At 43.4% G+C, this 22,992-nt stretch overlaps 2 protein-coding genes across 2 annotated transcripts; one reads left to right on the forward strand and one right to left on the reverse strand.

The window, feature by feature from the left end:
* Nucleotides 1–222: 222 nt before the first annotated feature.
* On the reverse strand, nucleotides 223–10,289 carry LOC306795319 (uncharacterized protein). Its single transcript, XM_079293793.1, has 7 exons — nucleotides 9,900–10,289; nucleotides 2,856–3,015; nucleotides 2,706–2,764; nucleotides 2,537–2,624; nucleotides 2,174–2,208; nucleotides 1,990–2,086; nucleotides 223–1,869 (listed from the first exon to the last, which is right to left on the reverse strand). Exons 1-7 carry the CDS (start codon nucleotides 10,104–10,106, stop codon nucleotides 854–856), a joined length of 1,662 nt encoding a protein of 553 aa, XP_079149919.1. The 5' UTR covers nucleotides 10,107–10,289; the 3' UTR covers nucleotides 223–853.
* Nucleotides 10,290–11,563: 1,274 nt separating this feature from the next.
* Nucleotides 11,564–12,929, forward strand: ch25h (cholesterol 25-hydroxylase). Its single transcript, XM_079293374.1, has 2 exons — nucleotides 11,564–11,997; nucleotides 12,222–12,929. Exons 1-2 carry the CDS (start codon nucleotides 11,575–11,577, stop codon nucleotides 12,552–12,554), a joined length of 756 nt encoding a protein of 251 aa, XP_079149500.1. The 5' UTR covers nucleotides 11,564–11,574; the 3' UTR covers nucleotides 12,555–12,929.
* Nucleotides 12,930–22,992: the final 10,063 nt, after the last annotated feature.

Raw genomic sequence — 22,992 nt, forward strand, 5'->3', positions numbered from 1 at the left:
CGTGTGTGTGTGTGAGCGTTAGTTTTCACGTTAGTCTCGTCATCACTGCGTGAATGTTCAAATGTAGACGAGAAAGAAGCCATTTAAATACAAAACTATTGCCTAAACTATTGTTTCACTAGTTTACATGTTTTCTTATTCATTTCTAGTGCCGGTGATTTTCAATCACTTGATTATTACCTTCTCGTCCAGGTGATATAAAAGCTTTTACTTTGAAGATTGTATTTATTTATTTTCCAACAAATGAAAAATATAATCTATAACATTATAAAAAGCATTAATGTGCATATTTTACACATTTACAGAGCATTTCAACAATATAATTAGAACTCAGTAGTGGTTACAACCAATCAGAGAGCAGTGTTTCAGTAGGCGGGGCTTGTATCAGGTGACATTAGTTCCATTTTCAGTGGTTGAAACATCTGAAAGAACAAAGAGGCTCATGGGTAGTGTAGTGTTTACTACACTCGCCGTGGGGCGACTGTGACGCACTGGGTTAAGAGGTCACCTGGGAACCGGAAGGTCAACGGTTCGATCCCCGACTGGGACGTGTCACGTGTCGAAGTGTACCTGAGCAATACACTGAACCCTCGGCTCCCCGGGCGCCGATCAATGGCAGCCCACTGCTCCCTAGATACAGGGATGGGTCAAATGCAGAGAAACATTTCGTGTATGTGTAAATGTATATGACAATAAAAATGGTTTCTTCTTATTCTTTCTTCTTCTTAAACAGACTGAGCTTCAGGACCAAAGGAAGCAGCAATATGTATGACCTCTGATTGGTTGAACACCCCCCCCCCATCATTAACATCTCCGAACCAGACTCCACTAAAGAAACGACCCGTTTCACCGTTCACGCGTAGCCGCACTTGTGCAGCTTCAGGTTGCGCTGGTCGGAGTACCTCTTCCCACACTTGTCACAGATGAACTGCTTGCCTCCGGCGTGGACGTGTCTCTTGTGCGTCCTCAGGTGGCTTCCCTGGCTGAAGGTCTTCCCGCAGACGTCGCAGGCGTACGGTTTCTCTCCGGTGTGGACACGCAGGTGCAGCTTCAGGCTGTTGGCGTTGTTGAACTTCTTGTCGCAGAAGCTGCAGCCGAACGGCCGCTCCGTGGAGTGCGTGCGTCCGTGAGAGGCCAGGCTGCTCTGCTGGCTGAACGTCTTGCCGCACTCCCGGCAGCCGAACGGGCGCTCGCCGGTGTGGATCCTCCGGTGGATCTTCAGGTTCACCGACTGGCGGAAGGTTTTCCCGCAGAGGTCGCAGCCGAAGGGCCTCAGGCCGCTGTGGATCCTCTGGTGGTTCTTGAGGTTGACGGCGTGCCGGAAGGTTTTGGAGCATTGATCGCACTTGAAGGGCTTCTGCCCGGTGTGGATGAGCTCGTGCGTCTTCAGCGTGACGGCACGGGTGAAGCCTTTACCGCAGGCGGCGCACACGTAGATCTTGTTGCCGGTGTGCGTGTGCGCGTGGCGCTGCAGGTTCTGCAGCACGTTGAAGCGGTGGCCGCAGACGTCGCAGCTGTATGGTTTCTCCCCCGTGTGGACGACGGCGTGCGTCTTCAGCTGCGTCTGCTTAGAGAACCGCTTACCGCACTGCGGACACTCGTGCGTCCTCTCGCCGCCGTGCGTCCTCTCGTGGCTCCTCAGACTCTGTCGCTGACGGAACGCTCGGCCACAGATGGAGCAGCAGAACGGTTTCTCTCCCGTGTGGACGCGCTGGTGAACCTTCAGGCTGCTCTGAGACGTGAACGATTTACCACATGCCGTACAAGAGAAGTACTTCCAGGTCATGCTCTGAAGGACGAACTCTGGAGGGCCGGAGACCCTTTGCTGGAGGTCAGAGGTTACCGGCTCGGCGGCTTCAACTCGAGCTCCTGGAAGGAAAACACAAAGATGACGGTTAATCAATCCGAGACATATTGATGGGACGATTGATTTCCTGTTTCCAACTATGAGAGCAGCATCTCTTGATCAGGTATTGATCAGGTACTCACTCTCAGCGATGGCTCCGAGGTCGATGTTGCCGTGTTCGTCTTTGATCGTCACCGCCGGGACAAACGGGTCCTCGGTTCCCTCGTTCTGCGGTTTGGTCTGCAGACACACAAATGAACAGACGTCACAGTCAGGTCAGTGAACGCACCGCTGGTGAACAGGTGAGTCAGCAGGAGTCAGTCTTACCTGAGTGGATCTGTGAGTGTCGGGGTGTTGGACCTCTGTGACAGACAAATCAGACGTTAGAACAGAGTTTGAAACATCCTGTTATGTATTTAGTATTTTTAGCTAGTTAGCTAGCATGGTAATTCCACCTTGATTTAATGCTACAGTTACAGAACATAAAAAACTCCAATGAAGAGCTGGACGTCTACGTTACTTAGCTGATCGCTAATGCTAGTGCTAATCACTAGCATGTTGAGGGTTTGGCAAATGATCTGTTATTGTGATGAACTACAGTGTCGACGTATAGAGAGTTGTGTATTTCAGTGATAAGTGTAAGCTAGCAATAAGCATTAGCGAATGATGAGGTATTGATCAGGTACCCACTCTCAGCGATGGCTCCCAGGTCCATGTTGCCGTGTTCGTCTTTACTGGTCACCAACAGGTTTTCTGTTCCCTCGTTCTTTGGTTTGGTCTGAAGTCACACAACGAGCAGGGACGGGACAGTCAGTGAACGCACCACTGATGAGCAGGTGAGTCAACAGGTGAGTCTTACCTGAGTGGATCTGTGAGTGTCGGACATCTCCAGTCGGACTCCGTACGAGTGCTCCACCTCTGTGACGGACAGATCACAGGTATGGTTAGTATGACATCATCGTGTGGGACCTTCCTGATTGGTTGGATTGTGGAGGCGTGGCCTGCGTACCAACACGTGCGTTGTTGAGGATGTTGAGGATGCTGGTCTGAGGTCTCCTGAGCCCCCTCACAGACGGAGGCGCCGCCAGCAGTCTGGCTTCATCCACCACGTTCATGATCTTACCCAAAGCCTCGTTACCCAGAACCTCCATGAGGGACGCAAACTGCACCTGACGGAGTCAACGAGGACAACAACAACACCACCAGTCAGCTCAGAGACAACAACACCACCAGTCAGCTCAGAGACGACAACAACAACAACACCAGTCAGCTCAGAGACAACAACACCAGTCAGCTCAGAGACAACAACAACAACACCAGTCAGCTCAGAGACAACAACACCACCAGTCAGCTCAGAGACAACAACAACACCAGTCAGCTCAGAGACAACAACAACAACACTAGTCAGCTCAGAGACGACAACACCAGTCAGCTCAGAGACAACAACACCAGTCAGCTCAGAGACAACAACAACAACACCAGTCAGCTCAGAGACGACAACACCAGTCAGCTCAGAGACAACAACACCAGTCAGCTCAGAGACAACAACAACAACACCAGTCAGCTCAGAGACAACAACACCAGTCAGCTCAGAGACGACAACAACAACACCAGTCAGCTCAGAGACAACAACAACACCAGTCAGCTCAGAGACAACAACACCAGTCAGCTCAGAGACAACAACACCAGTCAGCTCAGAGACGACAACACCAGTCAGCTCAGAGACAACAACAACAACACCAGTCAGCTCAGAGACAACACCAGTCAGCTCAGAGACAACAACAACACCAGTCAGCTCAGAGACAACAACACCAGTCAGCTCAGAGACAACAACAACAACACCAGTCAGCTCAGGGACAACAACACCACCAGTCAGCTCAGAGACAACAACACCACCAGTCAGCTCAGAGACAACAACAACAACACTAGTCAGCTCAGAGACGACAACACCAGTCAGCTCAGAGACAACAACACCAGTCAGCTCAGAGACAACAACAACAACACCAGTCAGCTCAGAGACGACAACACCAGTCAGCTCAGAGACAACACCAGTCAGCTCAGAGACGACAACACCAGTCAGCTCAGAGACAACAACAACAACACCAGTCAGCTCAGAGACAACAACAACAACACCAGTCAGCTCAGAGACAACAACACCAGTCAGCTCAGAGACGACAACAACAACACCAGTCAGCTCAGAGACAACAACACCAGTCAGCTCAGAGACAACAACACCAGTCAGCTCAGAGACAACAACAACAACACCAGTCAGCTCAGAGACAACACCAGTCAGCTCAGAGACGACAACAACAACACCAGTCAGCTCAGAGACGACAACACCAGTCAGCTCAGAGACAACAACAACAACACCAGTCAGCTCAGAGACGACAACAACAACACCAGTCAGCTCAGAGACGACAACACCAGTCAGCTCAGAGACAATAACAACACCAATCAGCTCAGAGACAACAACAACAACACCAGTCAGCTCAGAGACAACAACAACAACACCAGTCAGCTCAGAGACAATAACAACACCAATCAGCTCAGAGACAACAACAACAACACCAGTCAGCTCAGAGACAACAACAACAACACCAGTCAGCTCAGAGACGACACCAGTCAGCTCAGAGACGACAACAACAACACCAGTCAGCTCAGAGACGACAACAACAACACCAGTCAGCTCAGAGACGACAACACCAGTCAGCTCAGAGACGACAACACCAGTCAGCTCAGAGACAACAACAACAACACCAGTCAGCTCAGAGACGACAACACCAGTCAGCTCAGAGACAATAACAACACCAATCAGCTCAGAGACAACAACACCAGTCAGCTCAGAGACAACACCAGTCAGCTCAGAGACGACAACAACAACACCAGTCAGCTCAGAGACAACAACAACACCAGTCAGCTCAGAGACAACAACACCAGTCAGCTCAGAGACAACAACAACACCAGTCAGCTCAGAGACGACAACAACAACACCAGTCAGCTCAGAGACAACAACAACAACACCAGTCAGCTCAGAGACGACAACAACAACACCAGTCAGCTCAGAGACGAAAACAACACCAGTCAGCTCAGAGACGACAACAACACCAGTCAGCTCAGAGACAACAACAACACCAGTCAGCTCAGAGACAACAACAACACCAGTCAGATCAGAGACAACAACAACACCAGTCAGCTCAGAGACAACAACAACACCAGTCAGCTCAGAGACAACAACAACAACACCAGTCAGCTCAGAGACAACAACAACAACACCAGTCAGCTCAGAGACAACAACAACAACACCAGTCAGCTCAGAGACGACAACAACAACACCAGTCAGCTCAGAGACAACAACACCAGTCAGCTCAGAGACAACAACAACACCAGTCAGCTCAGAGACAACAACAACACCAGTCAGCTCAGAGACGACAACAACACCAGTCAGCTCAGAGACGACAACAACACCAGTCAGCTCAGAGACGACAACAACACCACCAGTCAGCTCAGAGACGACAACAACAACACCAGTCAGCTCAGAGACGACAACAACAACACCAGTCAGCTCAGAGACGACAACAACACCAGTCAGCTCAGAGACGACAACAACACCAGTCAGCTCAGAGACGACAACAACACCAGTCAGCTCAGAGACGACAACAACACCAGTCAGCTCAGAGACGACAACAACACCAGTCAGCTCAGAGACGACAACACCACCAGTCAGCTCAGAGACGACAACAACAACACCAGTCAGCTCAGAGACAACAACACCAGTCAGCTCAGAGACAACAACACCAGTCAGCTCAGAGACAACAACACCAGTCAGCTCAGAGACAACAACACCAGTCAGCTCAGAGACAACAACAACACCAGTCAGCTCAGAGACAACAACACCAGTCAGCTCAGAGACAATAACACCAGTCAGCTCAGAGACAACAACACCAGTCAGCTCAGAGACAACAACAACAACACCAGTCAGCTCAGAGACGACAACAACAACACCAGTCAGCTCAGAGACGACAACAACACCAGTCAGCTCAGAGACGACAACAACACCAGTCAGCTCAGAGACAACAACAACAACACCAGTCAGCTCAGAGACAACACCAGTCAGCTCAGAGACAACAACACCAGTCAGCTCAGAGACAACAACACCAGTCAGCTCAGAGACAACAACAACACCAGTCAGCTCAGAGACGACAACACCAGTCAGCTCAGAGACAACAACAACAACACCAGTCAGCTCAGAGACGACAACACGAGTCAGCTCAGAGACAACAACAACACCAATCAGCTCAGAGACAACAACAACAACACCAGTCAGCTCAGAGACAACAACAACAACACCAGTCAGCTCAGAGACAATAACAACACCAATCAGCTCAGAGACAACAACAACAACACCAGTCAGCTCAGAGACAACAACAACAACACCAGTCAGCTCAGAGACAACACCAGTCAGCTCAGAGACGACAACAACAACACCAGTCAGCTCAGAGACGACAACAACAACACCAGTCAGCTCAGAGACGACAACACCAGTCAGCTCAGAGACAACAACAACAACACCAGTCAGCTCAGAGACGACAACACCAGTCAGCTCAGAGACAATAACAACACCAATCAGCTCAGAGACAACAACACCAGTCAGCTCAGAGACAACACCAGTCAGCTCAGAGACGACAACAACAACACCAGTCAGCTCAGAGACAACAACAACACCAGTCAGCTCAGAGACAACAACACCAGTCAGCTCAGAGTCAACAACAACAACACCAGTCAGCTCAGAGACGACAACAACAACACCAGTCAGCTCAGAGACAACAACAACAACACCAGTCAGCTCAGAGACGACAACAACAACACCAGTCAGCTCAGAGACGAAAACAACACCAGTCAGCTCAGAGACGACAACAACACCAGTCAGCTCAGAGACAACAACAACACCAGTCAGCTCAGAGACAACAACAACACCAGTCAGATCAGAGACAACAACAACACCAGTCAGCTCAGAGACAACACCAGTCAGCTCAGATACAACAACAACAACACCAGTCAGCTCAGAGACAACAACAACAACACCAGTCAGAGACGACAACAACAACACCAGTCAGCTCAGAGACAACAACACCAGTCAGCTCAGAGACAACAACAACACCAGTCAGCTCAGAGACAACAACAACACCAGTCAGCTCAGAGACGACAACAACACCAGTCAGCTCAGAGACGACAACAACACCACCAGTCAGCTCAGAGACGACAACAACAACACCAGTCAGCTCAGAGACGACAACAACAACACCAGTCAGCTCAGAGACGACAACAACACCAGTCAGCTCAGAGACGACAACAACACCAGTCAGCTCAGAGACGACAACAACACCAGTCAGCTCAGAGACGACAACAACACCAGTCAGCTCAGAGACGACAACAACACCAGTCAGCTCAGAGACGACAACAACAACACCAGTCAGCTCAGAGACGACAACAACAACACCAGTCAGCTCAGAGACGACAACACCAGTCAGCTCAGAGACGACAACACCAGTCAGCTCAGAGACAACAACACCAGTCAGCTCAGAGACAACAACACCAGTCAGCTCAGAGACAACAACACCAGTCAGCTCAGAGACAACAACACCAGTCAGCTCAGAGACAACAACACCAGTCAGCTCAGAGACAACAACACCAGTCAGCTCAGAGACGACAACAACACCAGTCAGCTCAGAGACGACAACAACACCAGTCAGCTCAGAGACGACAACAACACCAGTCAGCTCAGAGACGACAACAACACCAGTCAGCTCAGAGACAACAACAACACCAGTCAGCTCAGAGACAACAACACCAGTCAGCTCAGAGACAACAACACCAGTCAGCTCAGAGACAACAACAACACCAGTCAGCTCAGAGACAACAACAACACCAGTCAGCTCAGAGACAACAACAACAACACCAGTCAGCTCAGAGACAACACCAGTCAGCTCAGAGACAACAACAACAACACCAGTCAGAGACGACAACAACAACACCAGTCAGCTCAGAGACAACAACACCAGTCAGCTCAGAGACAACAACACCAGTCAGCTCAGAGACGACAACAACACCAGTCAGCTCAGAGACGACAACAACACCAGTCAGCTCAGAGACGACAACAACACCACCAGTCAGCTCAGAGACGACAACAACAACACCAGTCAGCTCAGAGACGACAACAACAACACCAGTCAGCTCAGAGACGACAACAACACCAGTCAGCTCAGAGACGACAACAACACCAGTCAGCTCAGAGACGACAACAACAACACCAGTCAGCTCAGAGACGACAACAACACCAGTCAGCTCAGAGACGACAACAACACCAGTCAGCTCAGAGACGACAACAACACCAGTCAGCTCAGAGACGACAACAACACCAGTCAGCTCAGAGACGACAACAACACCAGTCAGCTCAGAGACGACAACAACAACACCAGTCAGCTCAGAGACGACAACACCAGTCAGCTCAGAGACAACAACACCAGTCAGCTCAGAGACAACACCAGTCAGCTCAGAGACAACAACACCAGTCAGCTCAGAGACAACAACAACAACACCAGTCAGCTCAGAGACAACAACACCAGTCAGCTCAGAGACAATAACACCAGTCAGCTCAGAGACAACAACACCAGTCAGCTCAGAGACAACAACAACAACACCAGTCAGCTCAGAGACGACAACAACACCAGTCAGCTCAGAGACGACAACAACACCAGTCAGCTCAGAGACAACGACAACAACACCAGTCAGCTCAGAGACAACAACACCAGTCAGCTCAGAGACAACAACACCAGTCAGCTCAGAGACAACAACACCAGTCAGCTCAGAGACAACAACACCAGTCAGCTCAGAGACAACAACAACACCAGTCAGCTCAGAGACAACAACAACACCAGTCAGCTCAGAGACAACAACAACACCAGTCAGCTCAGAGACAACAACAACACCAGTCAGCTCAGAGACGACAACAACACCAGTCAGCTCGCGTCTCTCGACTCTCGCGTCTCTAGTCTCGCGACTCTCGCGTCTCTAGTCTCGCGACTCTCTCGTGTCTCTAGTCTCGCGACTCTCTCGTGTCTCTCGACTCTCTCGTGTCTCTCGACTCTCTCGTGTCTCTCGACTCTCGCGTCTCTCGACTCTCGCGTCTCTCGACTCTCGCGTCTCTCGCGTCTCTCGTGACTCTCGCGTCTCTCGACTCTCGCGTCTCTCGACTCTCGCGTCTCTCGACTCGCGCGTCTCTCTCGACTCTCGCGTCTCTCTCGTCTCTCGCGTCTCTCTCGTCTCTCTCGTCTCTCGCGTCTCTCTCGTGTCTCTCGTGTCTCTCTCGTCTCTCTCGTCTCTCTCGACTCTCGTGTCTCTCGTGTCTCTCTCGACTCTCGTGTCTCTCTCGACTCTCGTGTCTCTCGACTCTCGTGTCTCTCGACTCTCGTGTCTCTCGACTCTCGTGTCTCTCGACTCTCGTGTCTCTCGACTCTCGTGTCTCTCGACTCTCGTGTCTCTCGACTCTCGTGTCTCTCGACTCTCGTGTCTCGTGTCTCTCGAGTCTCTCGAGTCTCGACTCGCAAGTCTCTCTCTCGTCTCTCTCGCGACTCTCTCGCCTCTCGCGACTCTCTCTCGTCTCTCGACTCTCTTGCGACTCTCGAGTGACTCTCGAGCGAGTCTCGAGAGAGTTGAGAGTCTCTCGCCACTCTCGAGTCTCTCGCCACTCTCGAGTCTCTCGCCACTCTCGAGTCTCATCTCTCTCGACTCTTTTCCAGTTTCTTTGTGTTCATTAAGATTAATCTTGTTTATCTGTTGTGTTCAATCTGAACTTCACTGAAAATAAAACGAGTCAAACATTTACATAATAATAATGTCTCTCGTCTTTCGTGACTCTCGCGTCTCTCGACTCTCTCAACTCTCTTCCAGTTTCTTTGTGTTCATTAAAATTTATCTTGTTTATCTGTTGTGTTCAATCTCAACTTTACTGAAAATAAAACGAGTCAAACATTTAACCCCCCCCCCCCGCTCCCACCATCTTCTCCTGGCTGTGGGTCTTCAGTCTGTCCCCCTGACGAGGCCCTTCTCCGGTCCGGACCACCTGGAGGACCACCTGTAGCTTATGGTTCGGGTCGAACCCCTCTCCGTCCTCCTCCATCTTCTGCAGCTCCGCTACCGCAGCGTGCACCAGCGCCTCCATGATGACGGACAGCTGTGTGTGCAGACCGGTGGAGGAGCGCATTGTGTCGGATAGCAGATGCTGACCGATGCTAACTGTTTAGCAGCATCAGCTGGCTCAGTTGTTTCTGGTTTGTTTTTAAACGTTTTACATTGAATCCAAAAAGCGCCGCTGTAGGAGAAATAAGTCCGACATTGAAGTTAGTTCACTAACAACTGGCCGGAGGAGACGTGAAGACACCGGAAGTGTTTCTCTTCTTCTTCTTCTTCTTCGTGTACATTATGGTAGTGTCCCGAACTTCCGGCTAGGTTCTTCTTCGTTGGTGTTTATTCGCCATCTACTGGACTGGAGATGTTCCTGCTATGTTCATGTTAAGAGCTTTTGAATGCAACTTATTCAATAATACTCAAGTACTCTGATCTGTTACTGCAGTAAAAGTACTGTGTGTACCTCAGTGTGGAAATATTCTGTTACAAGTTAACAGTAAAAGTCCTTCATTCAAAGTATTACGAAAGTAAAAGTATCAACATCGAAATGTAATTAAAGTACTCATTCTGCAGAATAAGATCTATTATAATTAGTCGTACTCTAAAAGGAGAGCGTGATACTTAACTGGAGAGCGACTGTGGCTCAGTGGAGAGCAGGGCCGTCCTTCAGTCGGCGGTTCGATCCCCGGCTCCACTAGCATGTCGATGATGTGTCCTTGAGCAAGACACTCAGGGGTTCAGTGTCTTGCTCAAGGACACATCAGAACCACCACAAAGAGACACAGAACCACCACAAAGAGACACAGAACCACCACAAAGAGACACAGAACCACCACAAAGAGACACAGAACCACCACAAAGAGATACAGAACCACCACAAAGAGACAGAACCACCACAAAGAGATACAGAACCACCACAAAGAGACAGAACCACCACAAAGAGATACAGAACCACCACAAAGAGACACAGAACCACCACAAAGAGATACAGAACCACCACAAAGAGACACAGAACCACCACAAAGAGACACAGAACCACCACAAAGAGACACAGAACCACCACAAAGAGACACAGAACCACCACAAAGATGATTATATTTTGATACTTTATGAGTCATAATAAGATGCTTTATTGTTATAAATCATAATGATTATGTATTAGTGATATCATTATAAAGTACTATAAGGAGATTATAACACAAGAATGTTCTTAAAGTGTAAGTCCAGTAAAGTCCAGTAGAGGTCACCACCGCACCACAGAAGAAGAGTCTCGTCTTCCTGATCATCATAAAACATGTGAACCCGTGGAGAGACAAGAGGTTTGAGACCTGAAGGTGCGTTCAGTCTCTCTGTAAAATCAGCAGCAGAGGTTGTCGTTTGTGTCTCAACTCGTTTCTTCCTGCGACTCCGACTTCTGCTTCAACAGCAGGAAGAGTCCTTATAAGGACGTGGTGACGTCACGGGGGTGGGCGGGGCCAAGCTACTATAAAAGCAGCTGTGGTCCTCTCAGCCTTAATCCCATAATGACTGACTCTGACAGCAGCATGCTGCTGCAGCCTCTCTGGACCTTCCTGCTGGGACACTCGTCCCTCATGCACTCACCTGTCTTCCCCGTCCTCTTTTCCCTGTCTGTCTACCTGTCTTGCTGCGCACCCTTCCTGCTGCTGGACCTGCTGTCCTCCAGGTGGGCCCTGGTGCACAGGTACAAGCTGCAGCCTCGGAGCTCCGTCAGCTGGGCCTCGGTGCGGAGCTGCCTGGCTGTGACGCTCTACAACCACGTGGTCTTCATCCTGCCTCTGACCGTGGTGCACTGGTACCTGAGACCAGTCCACCTGCCTCAGGAGGCTCCGCCCCTCACCCGTCTGCTGGCTCAGGTGCTGGTCTGTCTGCTGCTCTTTGACTTCCAGAGCTTCGTCTGGCACCTGCTGCACCACCGAGTCCCATGGCTCTACCGCAACTTCCACAAGGTGGGTACCTGAACCAAGACTCACCTGTGACGGATAGAAATGTCAATTATTAGAAAAAGATCAGGAGCAAAGTGTAAAATATTAATAAGAGCAACATTTCCTCAAATTCAAGTTGATTGGTTGTGATCATTTCTACTTTTCTTTATGAGGACTTTAAGTTGAAGACGTTTGGAGAAAAGAATAATAATAATAACAATAATAACCTCCTCCTCCTCCTCCTCCAGGTGCACCACACCTTCTCCTCCACCTCCTCCCTGACCACGGAGCACTCTGGAGTCTGGGAGACCCTCAGTTTGGGCTTCTTCTCCGCGATGACCCCGTTTCTTCTCAGCTGTCATCCTCTGACGGAGCTGGTCTTCTTCGTGGTGAACATCAGTCTGTCGGTAGAGGATCACTGTGGATACGACCTGCCCTGGTCCTCCCACCGCCTGGTGCCTCTGGGCCTCTACGGCGGGGCCCGCCACCACGACCTGCACCACCTCAAGTCCAACTGTAACTACGCCCCCTACTTCACCCACTGGGACCGACTGGCCGGGACCCTGTGCACCCAGGACTGAAGGACTGAAGGAGACTTCCTGCACTGATGGAGACGTATGAGACCATGAACTCCTCTGAACATTTGGTTTCTGAAGTGAAGGAGAACTTTGTGAAGTGACTTAAGGATTCTTCTTTTACATTAAAAGACTGAAGACACACAATATGTCTTTATTTATAACTATTCAGTTGTTCACGTGTTGAAAGATATTCTGTTAACATCCATTTATGGCAACTCATTTATGAATGAGCTGCAGTGAAACTTTGAAAGGATATGTGACTCCAGACCACAGAAAGAGAACAATATTCAAATGTTTGAATATTAAAGTCAACACGTTTGGAGGAAAATGTGACTGAAAATGTAAAAAACTGTGTTTTTGTTACTGAACTGAAGTGAATCACTTTGATCTGAGAATAAACTTCATGAACTAAAGTAAAATGTTTCTCTGTGTTATAATCCGTCATAGTACTTTATACTTATGTGTTATAATCCATTCATAGTACTCTATACTTGTGTTATAATCTGTTCATAGTACTTTATTGTGTTATAACCTGTTCATAGTACTTTTATACTTATGTGTTATAATCCATTCATAGTACTCTATACTTGTGTTGTAATCCGTCATCGTACTTTATACTTGTGTTATAATCCGTTCATAGTACTCTATACTTGTGTTATAACCTGTTCATAGTACTTTTATACTTATGTGTTATAATCCGTTCATAGTACTCTATACTTGTGTTATAATCTGTTCATAGTACTTTATTGTGTTATAATCTGTTCATAGTACTTTTATACTTATGTGTTATAAAGTATAATTATAGTTATAAGCACTCATTAATGTCCATAAGGGTTTATAACAATATTATAAAACACAATATAAAGAATCTTATGACTTGAATTTATATATAAGTCGTAGTAATTTCAGTATTATTACTGTAGTATTACTGTAGTAATATCAGTATTATTACTGTAGTATTACTGTAGTAATATCAGTAGTAGTACTGTAGTATTATCAGTATTATTACTGTAGTATTACTGTAGTAATATCAGTAGTAGTACTGTAGTATTACTGTAGTAATATCAGTAGTAACACTGTAGTATTACTGTAGTAATATCGGTAGTAGTACTGTAGTATTACTGTAGTAATATCAGTATTATTACTGTAGTATTACTGTAGTAATATCAGTAGTAACACTGTATTATTACTGTAGTATTACTGTAGTAATATCAGTAGTACTGTGGTATTACTGTAATACCAGTATTACTGTAATACCAGTAATATCAGTAGTAGTACTGTAGTATTCATCAGTGAGAGATGAAGCAGCAACAAAAGAGCAGCAGAAGAAGAAGAGGAGTTCACACACTCCGGCCCCTTTACCAGAAGTCACATGATCACCATGCTGCGATCTGATTGGCTGCAGACAACAAACAGCTCTTCCAGGGTTGGCACGCTGGCTCAGCAAGCTGAAGTCCAGATGTTTCCCATCGAGTCTGCTACCAGAAACCCCCGAAGAAAGGAGTCCAGCAGGATCCGGATCACATCCCTCACTGATCTCCTAGTGTGTTTACATTCAGACCACGTCAGGACGTGGTCTAGGACCCTCACTGTGAGGTATGTTTAACCTGTATTATGGGGACATAGATCTGTTCATACACACATTATGGGGACTCGCCCTCCTTGTGGGGACAAAGTTCCTGTCCCCTCATTTTACTACAGCGGCGTCTGAGGCTACATCCACACTGATACCACATATATATATACATATATATAGATATAGATATATATATATAGATATATATATAGATATAGATATAGAGATAGAGATAGAGATAGATAGATAGATAGATAGATAGATAGATAGATAGATAGATAGATAGATAGATAGATACTGTGCGTGTGTATATACTGTGTGTATATATATGTATGTATATATATATATACACTGTGTGTGTATATATATATATATATATATATACACTGTGTGTGTATATATACACAGACAGACAGACTGACAGACTGACAGACTGATAGACTGATAGATGATAGATGATAGATTGATAGATTGATAGATTGATTGATAGATCTATCTAGATAGATCTAGACGACAACGAGGAGAAACTCAGATCCTGATCCTGGACCTGCAGACACAGGACCAGACCCTAGACCTGCAGACACAGGACCAGATCCTGGACCTGCAGCAACATGTCTCCTCCTTCACTCTGTATCTGAACTCTCCGACTTGTCGAGACACGAAGACGAAGGTGATGATGATGATTTGAACTCGACATCCCATAATAACAAAGTGAGAAGAGCTGAAACCAAATAAAAGAATCAGGGAGTAGAGGTAGTAGAAGTACAACAGATGAGGTAGTAGAAGTACAACAGAGGAGGTAGTAGAAGTGCTACAGAGGAGGTAGTAGAGGTACTACAGTAGAGGTAGTAGAGGTACTACAGATGAGGTAGTAGAAGTACTACAGTAGAGGTAGTAGAAGTACTACAGAGGAGGTAGTAGAAGTACTACAGTAGAGGTAGTAGAAGTACTACAGAAGAGATAGTAGAAGTACTACAGAGGAGGTAGTAGAAGTACTACAGTAGAGGTAGTAGAAGTACTACAGAAGAGATAGTAGAAGTACTACAGAGGAGGTAGTAGAAGTACTACAGTAGAGGTAGTAGAAGTACTACAGTTGAGGTAGTATAAGTACTACAGAGGAGGTAGTAGAGGTACTACAGTAGAGGTAGTAGAAATACTACAGATGAGGTAGTAGAAGTACTACAGAGGAGGTAGTAGAAGTACTACAGAGGAGGTAGTAGAAGTACTACAGAGGAGGTAGTAGAAGTACTACAGAGGCGGTAGTAGAAGTACTACAGAAGAGATAGTAGAAGTACGACAGAGGAGGTAGTAGAAGTACTACAGTAGAGATAGTAGAAGTACTACAGAGGAGGTAGTAGAAGTACTACAGAAGAGATAGAAGTACGACAGAGGAGGTAGTAGAAGTACTACAGTAGAGATAGTAGAAGTACTACAGAAGAGATAGAAGTACGACAGAGGAGGTAGTAGAAGTACTACAGTAGAGATAGTAGAAGTACTACAGAGGAGGTAGTAGAAGTACTACAGAGGAGGTAGTAGAAGTACTACAGAGGAGGTAGTAGAAGTACTACAGAGGAGGTAGTAGAAGTACTACAGAGGAGGTAGTAGAAGTACTACAGAAGAGATAGAAGTACGACAGAGGAGGTAGTAGAAGTACTACAGTAGAGATAGTAGAAGTACTACAGAGGAGGTAGTAGAAGTACTACAGAGGAGGTAGTAGAAGTACTACTCCTATAAAGTGGTCCAGTGGTGCAATCTGGGAAATCAGTGGGGAAAGTCCAGTGTTTGTATCCATTGTCCGTCCGGTTAGACGTCATGTTTCAAACTCTGAGGACATTTAGGCACTTTTTGAAGGTTTAGAAGGACACTTTTAATAAGTGAGGACACTTTTAATAAGTGAGGACACGTTTAATAAGTGAGGACACGTTTAATAAGTGAGGACATTCCTCATTCTTCACGTGATTGTGATTCAGATTAAAGTGGCAGTTAGGGAACAAGTCCACACAAGATTAGAAGTACAACGCGTGTGTGTGTGTGTGTGTGTGCGTGTGTGTGCTTTGGAAGTGATGATGTAACTTCCACCGAGTCTTCGTCTCACTTCCTGTCACATTCCACTGACTGGAAACTCCTGAACGACATCATCACATGTTTGTAAATGATTTGTCTGATGATGTCACGTTATAGAGAAAGGACTTCCTGTCACGAGTTAAAACAAAGTGAACGTGAACATTAAAGAGAAGAAATGAAACAGCTCGTCCTGTCTGATGTTTCACAGGTTAACTAGGGGCGCCACCTGCTGGTCAACGTGTGAAACAGCAGAGAAGTGAAATGTGAAATTAAAAAAAGACACAAATTTACCAATAAAATACAATAAAAAACAAAACAGTTCGTACACAAAGAAAGAGTCAACATTTATTGTGGGTCAGGACAGAGACTCTGGTGTTCGGATCTGTCAGAAAATATGAAAAACTAAATTATTAACATCAATAGAATTATTAATGTCAGTAAGATGATTGACGATTATTAATAATAACGGGGCTCCACCCTGAGAACAGGAACCAACAACAAACTATGAACTGATAATTAATACTCACTCACAATGCCAACAGTCAAAGTGCTGTTACACATTCAGAGTGAAGGTTTGATATCACAACACACAAAGTCATCACAGAAAGATGCTCTTCAGAGAACAGAGCTTATTAACTTCTAATAACAATGATCTAGTCAACTAATATCTAAACTAACAACTACGAGCCTACTATCTAAAACCAACAAACACTCTGTGCTGACAGTGTGTGTGTGTGTGTGTGTGTGTGTGGTGATGAGGAGATTGAAGGCAGCTGGGAGGACTGGGCAGGTGAGTAGGATGAGTGCAATCAGGGGACACACTCGTAGCTCTGCTGGTGGCTGACGTCTGTCCTACTGGAGAGCATTTACTGCTTCTGTTCCTTTGTAGTTGATCTCTGGACTTCACAATAGTTGTGCAGAACAAAATAAGCATTAATAAGAAAAGGAAAGTCCTCTGTTCTGTGTCCATCACCCTCCCTAAAGGCGCTAACGTGAGTTCAGACAGCCGCTCTGTAGGGCTGATGACCGCTGGACACGCCGCCCACTGACCGCTGCACTAGCAGCTGCTCGTAGAGACAGCACAGTCAGCAGCACCTGGACTCAGCTGGCCATGTTAAACTAACCTGCTGTGAGCTTCCAGGTAACGATCACGTGATAGACATGTGACGAATCAGGGAAGGACACGTCGTGACTGCTAAGAACCAATCAAGTAGTGAACGCGGGTGTGGGCGTTATCGTTTCCAAACTCATGCGTTTACAACCGTCCACACGAAAACGCAACCCCGGCATTTTCAAACTCCTCCGTTATCGGGAGCGTCTTCAAACTCCTCCGTTATCGGGAGCGTCTTCAAACTCCTCCGTTATCGGGAGCGTCTTCAAACTCCTCCGTTATCGGGAGCGAACACGCCGGCGTAGTGATGACGCTCAGTGTGAACGTAGCAGAACATTTAGTTTAAAATGGAGTAATGTGGGCGTGGCCTGAGTCAGGACAGAGACATCCTCATTAACTCATTGCATTGAAATTAGCTCCATCTTCACCAGCTGATAATCTGATGAACACATTCATGAATCAACATCTTTTCATTTAATCTGGTTTATAAGGACTTTAATTATATGTTGATGCTGATACGTTTGTGCTTTTACTTGTAACACTGAAGTATTAGTACTTCTTCCACCTCTGCAGCTCCTGTTGCCATAAAAAGAAACAAAAAAGGGCAGAACACACACACACACACACACACACATTCCTGAGCTGGTTGTGTGTTGATGTTTGTCGGCCAATCAGAAACAGTTTCAGACATCCCTTGAAGGAGTCCAGCTGTTTTCCCATTTTCGGTCAAAGTCCAGGCAGAGAGTGTGTGTGTGTGTGTGTGTGTGTGTGTGTGTGTGTGTGTGTGTGTGTGTGTGTGTGTGTGCGTGTGTGCGTGTTGTATGAATGGCCCACTTCAGCTACACAGGGAAGTAAAACGAGTATAAAACATAAGAAATACAACAATAATAATAATATATTAACATAATAGATCATTTCCTTCTTCTCTTCCATAATAACTAATTATTAAACTGGGATTAGATCAGATGATGTTCCAGATGTTCTCACTAACATTCTGTTTCTACTGTGATGAAGTTAACTCCAGCTTGTTCTAGGATGCTTTTATTGTGAAACTCTTGAAACAGGAAGCTGTTCCTGTTTAAATCTAAGGTTCCATGTTATTTTTAGTTTTCTTCTTCTTCTATTGCTCAGAGGATCTTTGCCTGTTAGAACGTCTACGAGAACATCTGTTAGTGAAGAACACGTCTTTACATACATGTGGAGACGTCAGAACAATACATGAAGTGTATGTTTGTGTTACTTTTTGATATTAAAGTGTAAATAAAGAGCATAAATCAGTGATGGTGGTATGAAGCTATGAAGGACAAGATGAACCCTGTACATCTAAACAAGGACATAGTGAAGGAGGGAGGATAGGAGACCACACCCCCCATGTTTCCTCTCCTTAAATGAGAGGAGGAGGAGGAAGAGGAGGAGGAGGCTCCTCTTATTTACTGACCAGCTTCCTTTTTAGGTGTTCCAGCTACAGACCATCTCTGTCTGTTGTTGTGTTTTAGTTTGTCTCCTCGTGTCCTTTCGTAAACTGGGTGGTGTCTCAAAGGAAGCTTTCTCTTCCTCGTAGTAAAGTTTCCTTTTAAGGAGTCATCATGTCCACTTCTCTAAATACTACATTACCCATGAGCCTCAGTGACCGCTGTGACCGGCTGAATGCTTCATCAGGTTCTGAAAAAAAGTCAAATCTGTAGCTTCGGTCAAAGCTCTGTGATTGGATGTTTGTCGGTGCAATGCACTCTGGGAGTCGTAGTTGACTCTGAGTACTGGTTGGTTCCCAGTAAGTCCAGGTCCAACTGTCTGGAACCAGCTGCTGTTGTTCTGAGTCATATCGACCAATCACAGCTGTGGTTGAAGGCAGGTAATGCGGGTGGATCTGATTGGCTGAAAGTAATCTGAACAAACTAGTCTGATGATGATTTATCTTTTTATAATAATCTGGATTCTTATGAAACAATCAAGTTATTAATCCGACAACAGGAAGTCCAGAACCTGTCTGTCTGTCTCTGTCTGTCTGTCCATCTCTCTCCCTGTCTCTCTGACTTTATTGATGTATTTAGTTTCACTCCTGGTTTGTCCTTTAATGTCCAGTCGTCCCAACACGTCTCTGTGTTTGGTCCTCAGAGGATCCTGGTCTCCATCATGTAAACTGATGATGTCATTGTTTATGTGTGTGTGTGTGTGTGAACATGTTACACTTCCATATGAGGAGGTGAGACAGAGTAAAGTCAAATAGTAACCAGAGGTCACTTATATGAACGATTATGTTATCTGGATATTAATGCTTAATAAACTTTAACTCGTTTTAATAATCAGTGTCAACGTTTCTCTGTTGTAACAAACTCACAGAATCATTTAAATCTCGACCAGATTCTCTCAGTTAGCTCACAATCAATATCATTATTATAGTGAGATGATCAAACATCTCATCTCCTTTAACAACTGATCCGATCAAATTACATTCAGTAATAATGTTAACGTATCAGTAATAATGTTAACGTATCAGTAATAATGTTAACGTGTCAGTAATAATGTTAATGTTTCAGTAGTAATGTTTATGTGTCAGTAATAATGTTAATGTATCAGTAATAATGTTAATGTATCAGCAGTAATGTTAATTTATCAGTAATAATGTCAATGTGTCAGTAATAATGTTAATGTTTCAGTAATAATGTTAATGTATCAGCAGTAATGTTAATTTATCAGTAATAATGTCAATGTGTCAGTAATAATGTTAATGTTTCAGTAGTAATGTTAATGTATCAGTAATAATGTTTATGTGTCAGTAATAATGTTAATGTATCAGTAATAATGTTAATGTATCAGCAGTAATGTTAATGTATCAGCAGTAATGTTAATGTATCAGTAATAATGTTAATGTGTCAGTAATAATGTTAACGTGTCAGTAATAATGTTAATGTTTCAGTAGTAATGTTAACATGTCAGTAATAATGTTAACGTATCAGTAATAATGTTAACGTTTCAGTAGTAATGTTAATGTCTCAGTAATAATGTTAACGTATCAGTAATAATGTTAACGTACAGTAATAATGTTAATGTGTCAGTAATAATGTTAACGTACAGTAATAATGTTAATGTATCAGTAATAATGTTAATGTATCAGTAATAATGTTAACGTGTCAGTAATAATGTTAATGTATCAGTAATAATGTTAACGTACAGTAATAATGTTAATGTGTCAGTAATAATGTTAACGTACAGTAATAATGTTAATGTATCAGTAATAATGTTAATGTGTCAGTAATAATGTTAATGTGTCAGTAATAATGTTAATGTATCAGTAATAATGTGAACGTATCAGTAATAATGTTACTGTATCAGTAATAATGTTAATGTGTCAGTAATAATGTTAATGTATCAGTAATAATGTTAACGTGTCAGTAATAATGTTAACGTGTCAGTAATAATGTTAACGTGTCAGTAATAATGTTAATGTGTCAGTAATAATGTTAATGTATCAGTAATAATGTGAACGTATCAGTAATAATGTTACTGTATCAGTAATAATGTTAACGTGTCAGTAATAATGTTAATGTATCAGTAATAATGTTAACGTGTCAGTAATAATGTTAACGTGTCAGTAATGTTAACGTGTCAGTAATAATGTTAACGTGTCAGTAATAATGTTAATGTGTCAGTAATAATGTTAATGTATCAGTAATAATGTGAACGTATCAGTAATAATGTTACTGTATCAGTAATAATGTTAACGTGTCAGTAATAATGTTAATGTATCAGTAATAATGTTAATGTGTCAGTAATAATGTTAACGTTTCAGTAATAATGTTAATGTGTCAGTAATAATATTAACGTATCAATAATAATGTTAACGTGTCAGTAATAATGTTAATGTATCAGTAATAATGTTAATGTGTCAGGAATAATGTTAATGTGTCAGTAATAATGTTAACGTGTCAGTAATAATGTGAACGTTTCAGCAATAATGTTAATGTGTCAGTAATAACGTTAATGTGTCAGTAATAATGTTAACGTGTCAGTAATAATGTTAATGTGTCAGTAATAATGTTAATGTGTCAGTAATAATGTTAACGTTTCAGTAATAATGTTAATGTGTCAGTAATAACGTTAATTTATCAGTAATAATGTTAATGTGTCAGTAATAATGTTAACGTTTCAGTAATAATGTTAATGTGTCAGTAATAACGTTAATGTATCAGTAATAATGTTAATGTGTCAGTAATAATGTTAACGTTTCAGTAATAATGTTAATGTGTCAGTAATAACGTTAATGTATCAGTAATAACGTTAATGTTTCAGTAATAATGTTAATGTATCAGTAATAATGTTAATGTGTCAGTAATAATGTGAACGTATCAGTAATAATGTTACTGTATCAGTAATAATGTTAACGTGTCAGTAATAATGTTAATGTATCAGTAATAATGTTAATGTGTCAGTAATAATGTTAACGTTTCAGTAATAATGTTAATGTGTCAGTAATAATATTAACGTATCAATAATAATGTTAACGTGTCAGTAATAATGTTAATGTATCAGTAATAATGTTAATGTGTCAGGAATAATGTTAATGTGTCAGTAATAATGTTAATGTGTCAGGAATAATGTGAACGTTTCAGCAATAATGTTAATGTGTCAGTAATAACGTTAATGTGTCAGTAATAATGTTAACGTGTCAGTAATAATGTTAATGTGTCAGTAATAATGTTAATGTGTCAGTAATAATGTTAATGTGTCAGTAATAATGTTAACGTTTCAGTAATAATGTTAATGTGTCAGTAATAACGTTAATTTATCAGTAATAATGTTAATGTGTCAGTAATAATGTTAACGTTTCAGTAATAATGTTAATGTGTCAGTAATAACGTTAATGTATCAGTAATAATGTTAATGTGTCAGTAATAATGTTAACGTTTCAGTAATAATGTTAATGTGTCAGTAATAACGTTAATGTATCAGTAATAACGTTAATGTTTCAGTAATAATGTTAATGTATCAGTAATAACGTTAATGTGTCAGTAATAATGTTAATGTTTCAGTGATAATGTTAACGTATCAGTAATAATGTTAATGTGTCAGGAATAATGTTAATGTATCAGTAATAACGTTAATGTGTCAGTAATAATGTTAATGTTTCAGTAATAATGTTAATGTGTCAGGAATAATGTTAATGTGTCAGTAATAATGTTAACGTAGCCGTAATAATGTTAACGTGTCAGTAATAATGTTAACGTGTCAGTAATAATGTTAACGTGTCAGTAATAATGTTAATGTGTCAGTAACAATGTTAATGTGTCAGTAATAATGTTAATGTTTCAGTAATAATGTTAACGGATCAGTAATAATGTTCACGTGTCAGTAATAATGTTAACGTGTCAGTAATAATGTTAACGTACAGTAATAATGTTAATGTTTCAGCAATAATGTTAATTTATCAGTAATAATGTTAACGTGTCAGTAATAATGTTAACGTGTCAGTAATGTTAATGTTTCAGTAATAATGTTAACGGATCAGTAATAACGTTAATGTGTCAGTAATAATGTTAATGTTTCAGTGATAATGTTAACGTATCAGTAATAATGTTACTGTATCAGTAATAATGTTAACGTGTCAGTAATAATGTTAATGTATCAGTAATAATGTTAATGTGTCAGTAATAATGTTAACGTTTCAGTAATAATGTTAATGTGTCAGTAAT

The sequence above is a fragment of the Melanostigma gelatinosum genome (assembly GCF_949748355.1).
Source record: "Melanostigma gelatinosum genome assembly, chromosome: 21".
In the NCBI taxonomy this organism is placed as follows: domain Eukaryota; kingdom Metazoa; phylum Chordata; class Actinopteri; order Perciformes; family Zoarcidae; genus Melanostigma; species Melanostigma gelatinosum.